Source organism: Aulonocara stuartgranti, assembly GCF_965226115.1.
Source record: "Aulonocara stuartgranti genome assembly, chromosome: 18".
NCBI classification, from domain to species: domain Eukaryota; kingdom Metazoa; phylum Chordata; class Actinopteri; order Cichliformes; family Cichlidae; genus Aulonocara; species Aulonocara stuartgranti.
Genome location: NC_138954.1, coordinates 17,570,536 through 17,589,994, shown reverse-complemented (window position 1 = coordinate 17,589,994; position 19,459 = coordinate 17,570,536). Strand labels below are relative to the sequence as shown.

Here is a 19,459-nt window from a genome sequence, read left to right as displayed (position 1 = left end):
GGTGATTACATATTGATATTTCTTGGCTGCTGCTTTATATTACTTAAAAGAGGAGTTTGTGGGTTAGATAGAACTAATGGAGCTGAACTGATGCACCTCCGACTCTGGCCATATTTGTCCTGTGACTTACAGGCAGCAAAGAGGTAATATTTTATATGCAAAAAATATTACCGGATGCAGAAAATTAACAATAACTAGAAAAATTTGCATTTCCTGCGAAAATGCTGTGTGGATGCCTTAACGCTGAAGATGTCTGCAGAAAAAAGCTGAAAAAGTTGAAAAAAAAGGTTGCCCTGAGCAGGATTCAAACCTGGCCCTCCTGGTCTAAGGGCAGCTATTTAGCTCACTGAGCCAAAGTCATTCTCACAAAGAAGAGGTGGAGAGATTGACAATTGTGCTGAAATGAGCAGAAGCTGCTGAGAATTGTGCTGATAAGAGGTGGAAAGGCTGAAAATGTTTCAGAAGAGGTGAATAAGCAGAATTTGGGCAGAAAAGAGGTGAAAACTCTGAAAATTTTGCTGAAAAGAGTTCAATCAGCAGAATTTCTTCTGAAAAGAGTTCAATCAGAAGAATTTTGCTGAAAAGAGTTTTTTTCTGAAAACAGCAGAAAAAACTGAAAATTTTGCTGAAAAGAGTTGAATGAGCAGAATTTGTGCTGAAAAGAGGTTTTTGCTGAAAACAGCTGAAAAAGCTGGTATTTGTGCTGAAAAGTGGTGAAAAAAACGAAAATTGTGTTGAAAAGGGGTGAAAAAGCTTAAATTTGTGTTGAAAAGAGTTAACAAAGTTTAACTGTTGACTGAAAGAAATGTTGCCATAAGCGGGATTTGAACCCAGGCCTCCCAGTCTGAGAACGGACGCTTATCTCACTGAGCTAAAACACAACTCAGTCCAGCATGCAAAATCAGTGAGGCCATTGATAATGTGTTCCATTCATTTCAATGGTCAAAAGTCATAACAAACATCAGCAGAAATAGCAGAATATTTTAAAGTTTAAACATAGTATTTCTGCTAAAACTTAGCATTTAAACTAAATAATATTTTTTTTCCTGCCAAATCATAGCATTTGTGCTGGAACACAGAATATTCTGCCAAATCCTACAATTTGTGCTAAAACATTATTTATGATTTAGTAGAAACACTGGGACTTGGTAGAAATACTATGATTTACATGAAATACTTTGACTTAGCAGAAGTACTACAATCTAGGAAAAAAGTACTACAGCATAGCAGAAATTCTATCATTGAGCAGAATTACTAGGATTTAGAAGAAATACTAAGATTTGGCACAAACACTGATGTGGCTCAAGAACCTTTATTGTGCAGTTATACTATGATTTGGAAGAAATACTATGCTTTGACACAAATACTATGATTTGGAAGAAATACTATGTTTTAGCACAAATACTATGATTTGGCTCAAATACTATGATTTACCAGTAATACTATGTTTTGGAACAAATACTAGACTTTGTCACAAATACTATAATTGAGTACAAGTACTATAAGTTTACAGAAATACTATGATTTAGCAGAAATGCAGTGTTTTTGCAGAAACACTGTAATTTCGCTTAAATAGTATGAAATAGCAGTAATACTATGATTTGGCAGAAATACTACTTTTTAGCACAAATACTATTGTACAGAATGGTGTACGTCAGTTTAATGCTGGGTGGTGCTGCAATAGTAACTATCCTCGGTCAGAAGGAGAGGCTGACATCCAGGGATTAGATTACCACAGGTGGAGTTTATTGCGGTCAGATGGATGGTACAGGGAGGTATGGCATACAGTAGGAGGATGTGGAGAGGTGATATGGTGTGGTTTCTATGATTAAGAACAGGGTATGCATTACAACATGCATACAGATTAAAGATTAAGAAAACTGGCAACAAATTCCTCCACTACAAATCAGTCTGATACCACTTTTTACAGGGTTCCCGTTTACTAAGGCACTACCCAAAAGGCGCCACAAGAGGGCACTCCAACACAAGAGATGACCTATTTACACTGATGCACTTAGTAAACAGCCCCTACTTAGCCACTACATAATACAGTGATAATACAGTATTCAAATTCACACAAATACTATGATTTGGCAGAAATACTATGACTGAGTAGTAATACTATAACATAACAGATTTCCTAAAAAAACTATGAAATTGCAGTAATTCTATGACTTGGCAGAGATACTACGTTTTAGCACAAATACTATAACAACGCAGAAATACTATGACTTAGTAGTAATACTATAACATAACAGTTCAATGTTCTTGCACAAATACCACAATATGGCAGAAATACTATGTTTTAGCACAAATACTGTGATTTGGTATAAATACTATGATTTGGCACACATACTATATTCCGCAGATACACTATAACATAACAGATATTCTAAAACTTAGTAGTAATACTATAACATAACAGAATTATTATTTGGGCACAAATACCACGATTTGGCAAAAATGCCATGATTCAGCACAAATATGATGACATGGCAAAAATACTATGATTGGGTACAAATACTATGATTTGGCACAAGTACTATGATTTAGTACAAATACTATGATTTGGCAGAAATACTCTGATTTAGCAGACGTACTATCTTTTGGTAGAAATTCCTGCTAAAAGGTAGTATTTCTGCGTTTTAGCAGAAATACTGTAATTTGGCATAAATACTATGATTTGGCATAAATACTATGCCTTAGTAGTAATACTATAACATAAGAGATATACTATGGTTTTGCAGACATACTATGTTTTTGCACAAATACCATGATTTGGCACAAATGCTGTGATTTAGCAGAAATACTATGATTGGGTTCAAATACTATGATTTGGCAATAATACTGCGTTTTAACAACAACTACTGAGATTTGATTGAAATACTATGATTTAGAAGAAATACTATGACTCCATACAAATACGATGCTTTGGCACAAATACTATGATTTGGCAGAAATACTATGACTTAGTAGTAATACTATAACATAACAGATTTCCTAAAAAAAACTATGAAATTGCAGTAATTCTATGACTTGGCAGAGATACTACGTTTTAGCACAAATACTATAACAACGCAGAAATACTATGACTTAGTAGTAATACTATAACATAACAGTTCAATGTTCTTGCACAAATACCACAATATGGCAGAAATACTATGTTTTAGCACAAATACTATGATTTGGCACACATACTATATTCCGCAGATACACTATAACATAACCGATATTCTACGACTTAGTAGTAATACTATAACATAACAGAATTATTAATTGGGCACAAATACCACGATTTGGCAAAAATACTATGATTGGGTACAAATACTATGATTTGGCAATAATACTGCATTTTAACACAACTACTGAGATTTGATTGAAATACTATGATTTAGAAGAAATACTATTACTCCATACAAATACGATGCTTTGGGAGAAATACTATGTTTTGGTTCCAATACTATGATGTGCAACAAATACTATGATTTGGCACAAGTACTATGATTTAGTACAAATACTATGATTTGGCAGAAATACTATGCCTTAGTAGTAATACTATAACATAAGAGATATACTATGGTTTTGCAGACATACTATGTTTTTGCACAAATACCATGATTTGGAACAAATGCTATGATTTAGCAGAAATACTAAGATTGGGTACAAATACTATGATTTGGCAATAATACTGCGTTTTAACAACAACTACTGAGATTTGATTGAAATACTATGACTCCATACAAATACGATGCTTTGGCACAAATACTATGATTTGGCAGAAATACTATGACTTAGTAGTAATACTATAACATAACAGATTTCCTAAAAAAACTATGAAATTGCAGTAATTCTATGACTTGGCAGAGATACTACGTTTTAGCACAAATACTATAACAACGCAGAAATACTATGACTTAGTAGTAATACTATAACATAACAGTTCAATGTTCTTGCACAAATACCACAATATAGCAGAAATACTATGTTTTAGCACAGATACTGTAATTTGGTATAAATACTATGATTTGGCACACATACTATATTTCGCAGATACACTATAACATAACAGATATTCTACGACTTAGTAGTAATACTATAACATAACAGAATTATTAATTGGGCACAAATACCACGATTTGGCAAAAATACTATGATTGGGTACAAATACTATGATTTGGCAATAATACTGCATTTTAACAAAACTACTGAGATTTAATTGAAATACTATGATTTAGAAGGAATACTATGACTCCATACAAATACAATGCTTTGGAACAAATACTATGATTTGGCACAAGTACTATCATTCAGTACAAATACTATGATTGGGCAGAAGTACTATGTTTCAGTACAAATACTATGATTTGGCAGGAATACTCTGATTTAGCAGAAATACTATGTTTTAACATAAATACTGTCTTTTGGCAGAAATTCCTGCTAAAAAGGACTATTTCTGCTTTTTAGCAGAAATACTGTAATTTGGCATAAATACTATAATTTGGGATAAATACTATGATTTGGCACATATAATATATTCAGCACATATATTATAAAATAACAGAAATATTATGATTTGGCCTCAAAACCATGATTTTGCACAAATACCATGATTCTGCAAATATACTATGATTTAGCAAAAATACTATGATTTAGCAGAAGTACTGAGACGTAGCAGAAGTACTTTGTTTTAGCAGAAATACTATGATTGAGGAGTAATACTTAAACATAGGAGAAATATTGATACACAGACACACATACACAGACAGTAAAGGGAAGAGGAGCTGTGGAGAGTCTGGGCTTGGTATATGTAGGTCAGTTAAATTAGCTGCACCTGCTGTAGTCAGCCCTTACACACACAGACACAGACATAGAGAGAGGTGTGAGTTTTCTTCAGTGTATTTCTGACATTCAGGATTCCACTCGAACAAATGGCCATAATTTCCTAACCGTAGAGGCTAGAACGGTCATTCAGGCATTGTTTTATTCAGAAGAGATGGGGGAATCTTCAGGTCTTCATAATTCAGAGATAAAACATAAATTATTAAAGATATATGACTTGTAATACACTGTAACTGAGTAGAGGCGAAGCAAAAACTGCCTTGACTTGCGCTCAAACAACCTTTGGTAACTCTAAATCTATATGGAGCATCAAAATCATTCTTTCACCATAAGAAACAGCAGGCTTTGGTGAACAGTTATGGAAATTTTCAGGGCTCTGTGGAAATCCATCAAAAAGATATGACGAGAGAAAAAAATGCCTCATTTCCAGTGTTTGAAATCTGATGAAATCTGAGCGAGGGACAAATTTCCTACCCTCAAACAAGTCCAACTCATTTCAGAACGGTAATAGGTGAGAAAGAAATTCTTGAATTGTGAGCGTCAGGAGTGTCTGAACATATACGGGGACAAGCCTCATGTCTTAACTTTGCTTCGTTAAGGAGATATGACAATTTGAAAATGCCTCTCATTAGAGAAATCCAGCGGTGATTTTGAACAAACTCTCCATTGAGTTTATATGGAGAGTTTTCTGACTTTGTGTTACTCTGAGGAGATTTGCAAAGTCCCACAACAATGATAGGGACATTTTCTGAAAGCCAGCAAAAATACCTACGTTTTGATGTATAATTTGTGGGGCTTGAGTGGAAATTGAGCGAGTAGCAAGAAGTTGTTTGGACATGAAGAGAAAATTCAAACAGTTTCACTGTCCCCTCTGAGTTAATTGCATAGCAACCATAGCAACGCATGTATTTTCTGAAAAATCACAATTTTGCAACTGAAAACTCAAAGAGGGATAAGATTAAAACGGTAGAAGATCTGAAAAAGCTGAATCATACAGGAATAGCCAAATCATTTGAGAACATTTTAAAGTTTGAATGGAGTTTCTAGGTGAAAGTATGAGGCAGTAGTTAAGTTTCAAAGACAAGAAAGTTTTAGCAGAATTGTAGAAGTTTCCCATTCATTTCAATGGGACAAATTAAAGGAAAAAAGTGTAATATTTTAAAAAGTATAATAGTAATAAACACCAAAAGTCATAGCCGGCATTAGCAGAAAGAGCAGAACAGTTTAGAGTTTGAACGGTGAAAATAGCACAAAAATTGTGGAAGTAGATCCACGGTGAAAAGTGTACGGAAACACCCGGAATAATAAAGAATAAAGAGAAACAGGAACTCAATAGTGTGGATGCCCATTGAGGGCATCCACACAATAACACAGAAGTCTGCAGCGCTGTCAATTCCCACAGATGATTTTAGCACTGTATTACATCTCAGAAAATGCCTAATTTGTGACATTAAGACAATAGATGATGGTATGTGGACAGCTTCTTGGTTGTGTGGAAAAGGCTCATGTGTATCCACTCATGTGGGAGGTATCTGCACAGCACTGTTAAAAAAAGTTTACTGTATGAGTTGTCTTTTGTGGTAAATTCTTGTCTGTCATAAAGAAGATTCTATGTTTATAAATTTGAATGAAGTTAAGCTTTCTGCCCATACATAATGCATCTGTAAAGCCTGAATAGAATCTATATTTGCTGCATGTAGACTCACCAACTACTTTATTTGGTGCACCTGTTTAGCTCTTCATTAACAAATATATAATCAGGTGGCAGTTACTAAGTGCATTTAGACGTGTATAGACATGACCAAAACAACCTGCTGAAGTTCAAACCCAGTGTCAGAATGAGGAAGATAAGTGACTTAAATTACTTTGAATAATTGAATAATAATCATAGTTTTTTTTTTGTGTGTGTCCCGTTTGGATCTTTAGCCATCAGAATTGTTGTCTTAAGGCCAAGAAAGATGCCAAGTGGATTTATTTTACCAAGTGGATCATCATGGCCTTGCCATATTGGTCCATTTGATTGACCTTTATTATAATTATGAATTTATTTTATTTTCAGTTGCTACAAACGGGACAGACATGACTGGGGGATAGGACAGGGAGAAAGAATGAAAGAAAGAGAGGGAGAGAAAGAAAACCAAAGGGGAGAAGAGACGGTGAGAAGGGGGGGAAGAAAGAAAAAGAAAAAAACCCCCAAAAAACCCCCCAAAAAACCAAACACCTGGATCACCTGTATGGAGAAAAAAAAACCAGAAGAGAAAGCAAACAACAAAGAGCAACATAATAAAAAAACGGCACCATCACAATAAACTAGCTAGCAGTAGATAACAGTAGATACTAAATAATAAACGATATTGTGCAGCACGCAAGATAGACAGCGCACAATGTGCTTTGAGGCAGCAGCCAAGAAAGCTGTAGTCCGCGTCTGTGAATACCCGTGTGTACACCTGTGTGCATACCTGTGTGGATCAGCATGCTTGTATTCCAAAGGTTTCTCCATGTAATGATCTTCTAGGGAGTGTGGGGAGCCACAGCCCCGTCCACCAGGGTATGAAGCAGGTATGGAGGAGATCCAGGCCCCAGATATCCAGAGGCCCCAGAGTACAAGGACCCGAGGAGGACCACCAAAGGGGGGGGGAACCGTGCCACCCTCCTGGGAAGAGCTGAGTAGAGCCCCAAAGGAGAGGTCACCCCGCAGCTACGGAGCAGAGGCCAGAGGGGGTTGCAGTGGCGTGCCCGCGGGCTCTGCCGGCAGCCAGCTGTGCCAGAGAGGTCCGAACTTCAGGCCCAGAGGCCTGAGGGCATCCCACCCCCCGAAAGGGGCCCAGCCGGGCCACAGGCGTAACCCTTCTCTCTGGGGTGGAGGCAAGCGGACCACCTCCTTATCTGCAGTAGCAGGGAGGCCCCGCATCCCAGACCCCAGTCGGACAGCCAGCACCTCCTCCCAGCCCCCCAGCCCTGATGGCTAAAAAAGAAAAAAAAAAAAAAAAAGAATAATAATCATAGTTGTTTTCGTCAGATGGGCTGCTCTCACTGTTTTGGAAACTGCTGATCTGCTGAGATTTTCCCGCACAACCCTCACTGGTGTTTACAAAGAAAGTTCAAAATGCCACAGGTCAAAGATAAATGGGTAAATGGCTTTGAGCAGAGGAACGGCAACAGTAATTCATATAACCACTTGTTACAAGGTATGCAGAAGAGCATCTCTGAATACACAGTGCATCAAAGCTTGGAGCAGATGGGCAACAGCAGCCACTCCTTTCAGCTAAGAACAGGAAACTGAAGCTATAATCACACAGCTCACTAAAACTGGACAATAAAAGATTGGAAAAACAAATAAAGTATCCATGTGGTGTGACATCTCAAATGTTGTTTAACTATGAAAAAATTTCATTTTGAGTCACACAGCATCATTATCAAAATGTCCTAATATATTCTACCCAGTCCTCTGCAGTCAGTGAATGTGGATGCAGAGTATGGCTTTACGTGATCAGGTAAAGTTTGTGTTAAGTGGTTCTTTTGTAATCTTTCTTCACTACTTTGATGTCCATGTTGGCTTGTTGTATCCCATCATGGACATTAATTTCTCCCTACCCTCAGTGGCCATCTCAATTAATTCTTTTAGAACACAGTTATACCTCGAATGGAGCTTTCATCTCCAGCTTGTGTGTGTGTGTGTGTGTGTGTGTGTGTGTGTGTGTGTGTGTGTGTGTGTGTGTGTGTGTGTGTGTGTGTGTGTGTGTGTGTGTGTGTGTGTGTGTGAGAGAGAGAGAGAATTCATGTGAGAAAAAAGAAGAACTAGTGGCACCCAAGGCAACATTTTCACTGAGTGTAATTCTTTTGAGGATAATTTATTCCTGCCTTTAAGATGTGGAAAAAAAAGTTTCCTTTTCTGGGGGGCATGCAATATTGATTTCTAATTAAAAGCAGTATACTATTGCTGAAATTGGCAACTATTAACTTTTAAAGTGAATTTCACAGACTTTAAATGAAGCTAATACCACAAAATAACTACAGTGCTGGAACAATAAAGATTCTGATTTAACCTACTCACCCCCAAAAGTTTACAGCTTTGTGCAAGGAAACAAGGATGGAAATTAGGACTTAAAGAAGTTAACCACTTCTTAGAAAGTCTGGCTGGCTGAAAGTGCTGATCACCAAATTGTATGTGCACAAGCTGTGCCACCTTTGTTTTGTCTACAAGCAGAACACCATGACAGGCACCAACCACCTTGCAGCTGCATCTCAGTGCAGAAGCTTCAAGAATGCAGGTGCTGAACACCACCACGTGGTCATCAGTTGACAGCTCAGCACCTCTCTTCGCCTGAGCGTCCAGAACATATGGCCGCAGATCTGATGATACAATTACTAAATCAATCATCGACTTGCGGCCTAGGGTGTCTCGTGCCACGAGCACTAATGGACACCCTTATGTTCAAATATGGTGTTTGTTATGGGCAAACTGTGGTTTGTACAAAAGTCTCTGAGTAAGATGATAGAGTCCCCAGGTGGAGCACCTAAAAGCATGAGCCAGGCCCAGGGAGGGTGCCCAAGGAGGATGCCAATTACCGAGAGTATGATGGGCGGTCCTTAGTCAATAGAGCCCGACCTGGCACATCCCGAAAAAGGGACACTGGCTCAACCTCCTGTATGCCCACCACCTGCAGGAGGTGCTGTATGGATCAGGTGCAGTGTGTGCTGGCTGGAGATGTAACATATAATATAATTCTAATAATAATGGCCCAACATATTGCTCCAAAACTGTTAGCACCCCCTTACTGCAGTTCTATGTTTCCTTTGCGGTCTCTGGACCTAACCACCTGATGCGTCATCTGCCTCAGTATAGTCTACTCACATGTTTTTTTCACTTCCTGCAAGATTTTTTTCTTTTACACTGAGAAATAATTTTTTGCAGGTGGGAGGATTCTCAGCTTTAGTGACCAGTGCCCCCTTTGCCCCCTTGAGGATATACCCACCGTATTGACGTCATTGATTGGTGCAGTTTTGAGGACTGGCGCTGCAGCCTGTTGTAGTGAATGAAGCTGGTATCGTTTCACTGACTACTCATTTCCAGCCTGTGTGATAACGCACAAGGTAAGACGAAATGTATTGTAATTAGCTCAAACGAAAGACAAAATTCTCAGAAATGTAAGTCTAAATTGTGACAATGTTGACTTCCATTTGTTATGAAAACCACCAAACCTGTAAAAGTTTATTTGCAACTGGTTGACCTGCTGGGCTGGGAGACAGGCGCTGAACGATCTTTAGATGCTCTTTGAATAGCATTTGAATAGCATGCAAAAGTTTAAGTGAAACTGAAAAATGGTGAAATTCATACAGAAAGACTGGATGATTTTTCAACACTAATATCACAAAGATTCAGCTTTTCATCACTCGTTAGGGGTGCATTTTCCTTTTATCTGATTTCGGTTAGGACATATTCCATCCCACCGCCGTCCTGCTTAGATAAGCGATAAAAACATAAATGGATATAATTCTACAGGCTACACTCCATTTAAACTTACCTAATTTACCCTAATTAATTACCCTTAGTGCTTCTAAATGATGCTATCCGTGTTTGTTCAAACCACCTGCCTTATCTCTGAGAGAAGAAAAAGGGGGGAAGCATGGAGAAGTTTAACAGTGCAAACTCCTCTCTGTTCTTAGGTGAGTAAATGTGTGGGAGGTGATCGTTTGAAGCTCCCAAAAAAATCAGTGATAAACAAGACGGGTTTGCAGTTTTGTGAGCTAATAAAGCGTATATAACGGTGCGCCTCTGTGAGGTTTGCGCCTTTACGCACGGAGCTGGATTATAATTACTGCTTTTATCCGGCCGTGCCTCAGGCACATCTGTGATCTGTTAAGGACAGTAACTTGAGCAATACTTGAGCTGCAGGAGGCGGCTATATTTTGATGATGTTATTTTGATGTACTTTGGATTTGATGAATCTCTGCTGATCCATCGCTAAATTTGTCTTTTCACGTGTTCCAGCCGTTTGCAGTTTCACAAATGAAAGGTACACACGCCAAATTATGTATTGTCACTGCATTCATATTAAAATAATAATTAATGAATAGTTTATGGACATTAATTATTTTTATTTTATTTTCGAATAACCTGATGTAAACCTTAAACGTTACACACTGTAGGTTTTTGTAGCACAACTGCCATCTAGCGTCAGACTGTTGTGCTTGACATGAACAGTAAACATCAGGATTGCATGAACACAACCACTATTATTATTGAGATTGTTTTAATTGCACATATTAAGGTTCGCAGAGAAAAGTAGAGCAGTTCTGCAGTGTTGTTCACGGGTCTGTTGGAGATGTATTTTCCTGATACACCTTATTTATTGACCCTGATTTCATCTATTGATTTAGACCTGTCGGTCACTATCTGATTTTCGTTGCTGAAGCAGAATGGATGCATGAAAAATGGGAGTGCTGATGATACTGGCAGCTTATACAGGCATGTAAATACACAGGTCCTCCAAATATTTTACGATGCTGAAAAGAATTACACAGCCATGCATTTTGTTATTGTTTTATTAGTCCCCTCTGACACAAGCTTATGAAAGACATAATTCCATATATGTATATGAAACAGCTTTTTTTTTCAGTTGAAGAACATTACATGTGTATAATTAATCTTACATTTATAATATAAATCATTGTCAATGTTTTAATGTGACAAAATTCAGGGTCTCTCTCTAGATTTATTCCATGTTACTGTTTAAGTTCCTTATTTACACATCAAATGTCATCATTTGTTTGAAATCTATCTACTTTACATCCAGATGTTTAATCAAAACATGTACTAATTATACCAATTGCTTGTTTTTCTTCTATGAGCTTTTTAAAACTTAAATAGTGAAATACTTCAAAATAGTAAAAAAAAAGTATTGAATATTTTTTTAATTTTCAAATGAAATAATGAAAAATGTAAATAATCAGATGAATATAATGAGATAAAAAGTACACTTGCCTGTGTAGGGTGGTAAGTATAAAGAGCTATGAAACTGCAATACCTCACATTATGGAATTACAGTAAATGTACCTGGTTCCATTCCATCACTGGTGGTCTGTGGAGCTATATAGTAATTAGTCCAATGTGCTAAAAGCTCCCCCGTGTTGACATGGCTCTTTCTACCTGGGCCCGTCTGCTCTGAGCAGTTAGTGTAAGAGCTACTTTAAGGTAATGTGTGAAAACCATCTACTTATTGCATTGAAAGACTAAAATATTTGATGTGAAGTTCTACAAAAACATCACAGTTTTGGATACATTTTTCATAAGACACAATCAGAAGGTCTGAAATTTCGCACATGCAATATGTGAGAACAGTTAACAGAAAAGTTTCTAAAATCTGTTTACAGATGGGGTTGTTAAATGAAGACATTGCATTCCACTCTAGCATACCGGCACCACTGGATATAACCGTGGCCGTGGTCTACTCTGTTTTTGGTGAGTTAAATCTAGTTTACAATACTATCAATGAGTTTTCTCTGAGTTCTGCTCAAGCTGAAATGAATAGCAGCATGAAGCAAGGCATCCTGCAGCGAAGCCTTGCAAGTACACTTTTATTTTTAACTGTGTTACTGTGTGTTATGCATTCCACTTCCACCTATATATACCCACACCCACTGTGTACTCATCCATCTGCATTTACTGTTTGTATCACAGATGTCATACATGGTGTGTGTGTTTTTTATATATATATAGAACCAGTGATTTTGTCAGTATTAATGAAGATACTCTACATTTAATATTTTACAGAATCATCAGCAATTCTATGTATTTGTATATGTTGCTAGGTAAATATGATAAAGCAGTATCCAGTGTTATGCCTGTAAGACAGTAGAAGTGTGAGTTTCTTATTATTCTGTAGATCCATAATACTTTGAAAGTTATATATACACTTTGTGGCCACTACTGTTCATGTGCTTGTTCGTGCATGTAGACATGATGAAGATGAAGATGAACGGCTGAAATTCAGACCAACCATCAGAATGAGGAAGAAAGTTGTTTTAAATGGTTTTGAATATCACATGGTTGTTGGTGCTGGACAGGCTAGTCTGAGTATTTCACAAACTGCTGATCTACTGGGACACAACCCACACAACCACCTCTATGGTTTATGGAGAATACACGGCATGTTGAACCTTGAAGCAGATGGGCTACAGAAGCAGAAGACCGCACCGTCACTCCTGTCAGCTAAGAACAGGAACACTGCCTGATCTGATAAGTCTTGCTTTCCGCTGCAACATTCAGATGGCATGGATGGGTCACAATTTAGCATAAAGAACATGAAAGCATGGATCCATCCTGGCTTGTATTAGATACTGGAGGTGGTGTAATGGGGTGGGAGATTTTGTTCTTGGGCCTCTCAGTACCAACTGGCCATCGTTTAAACTTCACAGCCTACCTGAGTATTGTTGCCGACCATGTCCATCCCGTTATGAGCACATTTCCTGATGGCTGCTTTCAGGCGGATAAACTGCCATGTCAGAAAGCTCAGATCATGTCAAACTGGTTTCTTGGACATGATCTGAGCTTTCTGTACTGAAATATCCTCCAATGCGATCAAACTAGTAGAGCACCTTTGGGATGTGATTGAATGGGAGGTTTGAGCACATCATGCTGGTGCTTCGTTGTAGTACACTTTATCTAGTACACTTTGTGTTGTGTTTGTATTAATGCACTTTATGTATTTACTTTATTATGTGGCTTTATGTTTTTTGGACAGATATAAAAGTCATATCTAATGTATTCTAGGCAAAAAGCATATTATCCAGTATGTTTGTCTTGTTTTAAACGGACAGCGAATTTGATGAAGCAATTTCTGAAAAGTCAAAACAAAATCCCTCCCATTGTCACCATCAAATCAGTATTTTATTCACATTCAGGGTTTTTGTTCTGGTTTATTTTTGCAGGAGTATGTTCACTATTTGGCAACAGCACACTGTTGTACATCTCTTACAAGAAAAAGAATGTCCTGAAACCCGCTGAGTACTTCATCATCAACCTTGCTGTTAGCGACTTGGGCCTGACTCTGTCCCTCTACCCCATGGCGATAACTTCAAGTTTCTACCACAGGTACAAAACTTGGCGCCTACTCCTTCTCAATCATTGATCTTTGAGCTATATCTTTGCTTTGAGCTGTCCTCTTTCTCACGCCCTCCCACACAGGTGGCTGTATGGGAAAACGGTGTGCTCCGTATACGCATTTTGTGGCATGTTGTTTGGCATCTGCAGTCTGACCACTCTAACCCTGCTAAGCATGGTGTGCTTTGTGAAAGTATGTTATCCGCTCTACGGTAAGTCTTCAAAGAGGCTGTTTTTGCTCAGTGAAATGACACGGGATTAACTACCCTATCCCCAAGTGGCTGAGTGTTGATTTATCTGTGGAAGGAAATGAGCCCTCTGTAAAGCACTGCACATTAGCTTTTCTTTGTTAAGTGACAAGTCAAAGGGCTGTGCTCAATAAGTACTGCTTGTGATGTTGGTTAACACTGTGCAGCTGGGTTTTCTATTTGGTCCCCATCCCAAAAAAGTGCATTTCTTTCAGTGCCTTAAAAAAAAGTGCTGGGACAAAAGTAATTTTAAAGTATGAGCCTACAAATAGAGATATTCACATTAATTGCTTTAAAATTGTAATATTTAACCTTGCATATTTAAATAAGTGCTTATTTTATTTTCAGCACTGACAGACATAATATCTGCGTAGTATATAAGGCTGACGTAACATCACTCGTCATTTGATGAACTTAGATTGCTTTAGAGGGCTCATCTTTTGTCTTCTGCTGCAGCTTAATGAGGCCTCGAGTCACCTAACCTCTTTATGTTCTACCTGAGCTCCTGTGGAAATTAGCAGTCTGTATAATTACCCAATGTACTTTTACTACTCCAGTGAAACTGGTACAGCCTACTTATCACCAAACTAAAAAAAAAAAAAAAAGACCTGTAAAATGCTGTGGATATGCACAGAACCTTCTCTGGGGACTGAGCTCTCTCTGAAAAATGTTTAACCATTTTCACTTCTTAAGAAACAGGCCATTGCCAATGAATGAGAATAGGCATAATTAGCCTCCTGGAAGGAGAACTGGCATTCCTGTGAGGCGCTCTTTCAGCAGACTGGCTTACAAGCCTGTGTAGAGATTGCAAAAATTTGAACTTCTTCAGGTTGCCTTATGTTATCTTTTAACAGTAGTCCAATCACTGTCTGTCAGTTGCAGAATGCAAAGGAATGCAACATAATAAAAACACCTTTCTTGGAAGTCCAAAAAAGCCATTGGGAAAAGCTAAACACTTGTGAATTCAGATGCAGTTCTTCAGCACTATGCTGTATATTAACTAGATTATGGAGTATAAGCATCTTAGAGCACACAGAGTATTTTTCACATGGTAAAGCATCATTTACCATACCATCATTTAAAGTATAAAAATGCACTGATCCACAAATGCAGTTGTGTGTCATAAATAATAACTCACATTCACATCATAAAATATTAACACAGTCTGTTTTTACAGGAAACAGGTTTAACTCTGTTCATGGCCGTCTGCTTATTGCCTGTGCTTGGGTCTACGCCCTGCTGTTTGCATGCTCCCCACTGGCCCACTGGGGGGAGTATGGACCAGAGCCTTACGGCACTGCCTGTTGCATTGACTGGCGCCTGTCCAATCAACTCAGCACAGCACGATCTTATACTGTGGCACTGTTCATCTTCTGCTACATCCTTCCATGCTGTGCTATCTTAGCATCTTACACAGGAATCCTGGTCGCAGTGCATGCATCTCGCAGAACTATGGAGCAACATGCATTGAGGCCGACTCACATGAGCAGCATCCAGATAGTTATTGTTAAGGTGGGTTAAGGTAAACTTCACTTAAACACTTCTGTGGACTGCTTTACCATGTTCTCCCCATAATGTGTGTTTATGTGTTTAAATATGTTATACTGAATGATTATACAGTGCTCGCCAATCACTAAGTAATAAGTAAAAAATTAAAGATGTAGTCAATTTATTCATACCTGCAGTTTTTTTTCACCTGCACTTTCAATTTTAAATTAAAGTGCAGGAAGACAAAAAAACGTGCATAGTGTGATCACCCAGTTATTGGTGGAAAGGCCAGGGTTTATGGGTAGCTTATAAAAACACTGCCTTAGAGAGAAGAGTCCTGTTTAGAGTTCCTCGCCTCGATTTGTTGTAGAAATTGACAGTGACCTCAATATATCTCCCTCATGATGCAGTTTCTCATTAAGAGAGAAGTTCTGGTTTCACTGTGATGGATACTGCTGCCTTTGCTGATTAATCATCATATTCTCTTCTCTGTAAGAACATCTGAGATTCATTTTTTTTTTTTTAAAAAACTCATCATAAGGAGTGAGAAGAATGCTTTTTAAATCTTTGTGGCCTCTGCATGTTCTCTTTTAAATACAAACTGTTCATATGGGGGTATAGTGGTAGATCTCCTCACCCAGCTTTTTTCTTTAAATTTGTTTTTTGTTTTTCTTCCACCACAGTCTAGAGAGAATGGCAGGGGGTGTCAAAAGCACAAAATTAAATACAGGGAAGGCCAGCAGTGATTGCACAGGCTCACAAAAACACATGGAAGAAAATCTCAAAATGTAAAAGTGTGTCTTCATTTTCTTCCAAGGACACCATTATTCAAATTTGTCTTTACAACAAATAGCCGTTTGTTTCCAGTGCTGTGAAATAGTATTTGCTCCTCATGATTTTGTAGGTTTTTGTAAGTATTTGTCATACTTAGTGTCATGAAACCAGCTGTGTGCAGGCAGGAGAGAACCCAGAAGCAGACTCACGGAAATGGGACGTAACTCAAAAAACAGCTTTATTTACAGAAAGGGGAAGTAAACAATACAAAACTAAACCATATTTTACTGTTGTTACTGTCTTCCTTTTCTGACATGCTGGGTTACTCTTATGCAGTAATACGACTCAAACCTTCAAGAAAGCTTAGCTTTTGTCTCATCAGCCCACAGTCCAGTTTTCCTTAAAGTCTTGGGGACCAACGAGATGTTTGTTGGCAAATATGAGACGAGTCTTTGTGTTCTTTTTGGTCAGTAGTGGTTTTAAACTTGGAACTATCCCATTGATGCCATTTTTGCCCAGTCTCTTTCTAATTGTTAAATCATGAACTTTGTAACCCTTTCAGGATCTTTTAGCCTGCTTCACTCTGTCACACATATTATATTTAAGTGATACAACCTGTATTTAAGTGATTTCTTCATCCAGTATTCTGACATAAGGTAATGTTTTTCAGATAGTTGGGAAAGTTGACAAGTGTTACAGTTGTGTTTGTTTTTTTTTATTAATTGGATTTGGTGAAAAGAAATGTTGAATTACACTTTCTGTGTTCTTTCTCCTGCTAGCTGAGTGTGGCTGTCTGCATTGGTTTCTTTGCGGCATGGAGTCCATATGCTGTCGTATCCATGTGGGCTGCCTTCGGACACATCGAAAACATTCCTCCCATGGCATTTGCCATGCCAGCCATGTTTGCAAAGTCCTCCACCATCTACAACCCGATCATCTACCTGATGCTAAGACCAAACTTCCGCAGGATGGTATGCAGCGATCTGGGTGCACTATGCCAGGTCTCTATGAAGGGCTGCATCTGCAGCCAGTGCCAAGTAAAGTGCTGCTTAAAGCCAAAGATCAGGGTCAGACTTCGTGCAGTCCACAGACAGACCATTCACTTTGCTTCATCCAACTCTGCTGCTCAACCACCAATAGTGACATTAAAGGGTCAGAGCTGTGAGAAGGGCAAGGATGTGTTTGAGTGCTTCAAACACAGCCCTCAAATATTTGGTGTCACTAAGCCAGCTGCCAGTAGAGAGTTATCACAAGATCGAGACATTCCAGTTCCTCTAACGCACGTGCAGAACGCAAAAAGTGAGTGCCGAAAAGAGAAATCCCTTATAGCCACCTCATGGGGGAAAAGAACTTTAGAAACGAATAATTTCTGTATCAATCTGGAGATGGTTCAAAGGCATGCAAAAGTGGCCTGGCCCTGATATTTGTTTAGATTTGTGAGCTTATTCACAAACTGTATCGATATTTTCAGGCATTAATGATACATACCTGAAGTGTTTGAGCAACAACCATGTCATATATTTATTTATTTATTTATGCTTCTTTAACTTCTCTTCCTATTCATGAAAAATGTGCCAAGTTGCATGGCTCGGATGACTTTCTTGGGGGGATTCCACCAACTGAAATAACTTCCCAGGGAAATTTATCAGATACTTTGAAGGTATTCACTTTTTAGGTGTTGCTCTGGGTTTCAGTGCAGCTAAATATGTAAAATACATTAAAATATTCCTCCACCTCAAACACTCTTCCAAGCACTGATGGAAAAAACACGCCTACATTTCGATTCCACATTGGCTAGGTCAGACGAGTGGAGTCTCTCTGTAAATGTTCAAAATCATCATTAATTCATTTCTACTTTCTAGGCTTTACATATCTAGGATTTGTTGTTCATATTTGACTATTCTTCTGGCTAACAGTGCCCTCCAGTTAAAGGTGAAATTATGCACTCTAAGAGAAGTGCTATGCAAATAGCTGCCAGCCTTTTACTATTAAAATATTAGTCATTTGTTCCAGGTAGAAGAAAAACTTTAGTTTGACCTTTGGAGATTCAGCATGTATGACACACCCAACTTATTACTTTAGCATGTTTGGGAGGCATTTATTATATTATACTACGTATCATTATCCCATAGCAATATTGAGTTAAGCTATTTATAATCATGGCTTTGTGTATAAAAGGTATTTTGTGATTTGCAAGGTAATCGTTTTTCCTTTGATTATTTATCACAGCAGCACACCCCTGTGTATAGATAGAAACTGAGAGTCAGCACTTCCTTTACTGTAACATTACAAACAGTGTTTACACTGACCACTTGCAGGTACTGTAATAGTGGATGGTGCTTTGTGAATTATCTATGTATGTGATCTAGAAAATGAAATATTTGTGCATAATACTGTTTTTAAGTTATTATACAGTCTAACTCAATAACACAAACTTCAAATCAGTCTGAGTAGAGAATACTCAATACTCAATATTTTATGCAACAATATTTTTTTTTACTTGTATATACTCATGAGCCACTTCATTCGGTGTATATGTATTCAACTGCTCTGTCATGCAAATACCCAATAAGCCAGTCACATGGCAGCTATTCAATACATGGTCAAGTCAACGTGCTGAAGTTTAAACTGAGCTTGAGAATAGGAGAGACAGGTGATTTTATTTGGTTTACAGAGTACGGTCTGAAAAAGAGAAAGTATCCAGTGAGCTGCAGTCGTTTGGGTGAGAATGCCTTGTCAGAGGAAAATAGCTGGTCTGCTATGAGCTGACATTATGGCAACAGTGACTTCTTGTTAAAACCAAGGTATGCAGAAGAGCATCTCTGAACACTGAAGCAGATGGCCTTATCATACTGTGTGTCACTCCAGCTAAGAACAGGAAACAGGCTACAATTCACACAGGCTCACCTAAATTAAAAAATGCATCCATTTATGAGCACAGTGAACCCATCTCCTGATGCACCATGTTAAAAAGCCCAGATCATCTCAAGCTGGTTTCTTGAACATG

At 38.1% G+C, this 19,459-nt stretch overlaps 1 protein-coding gene across 1 annotated transcript; it reads left to right on the top strand.

Moving 5' to 3' along the window:
• The first annotated feature begins 9,883 nt into the window (after positions 1 to 9,883).
• opn7a (opsin 7, group member a) lies at positions 9,884 to 17,999 on the top strand. Its single transcript, XM_082514591.1, has 6 exons — positions 9,884 to 9,933; positions 12,214 to 12,301; positions 13,771 to 13,933; positions 14,027 to 14,154; positions 15,368 to 15,702; positions 17,232 to 17,999. The coding sequence occupies exons 2-6, from the start codon at positions 12,214 to 12,216 to the stop codon at positions 17,871 to 17,873; spliced, it is 1,356 nt and encodes a 451-aa protein (XP_082370717.1). The 5' UTR covers positions 9,884 to 9,933; the 3' UTR covers positions 17,874 to 17,999.
• Positions 18,000 to 19,459: the final 1,460 nt, after the last annotated feature.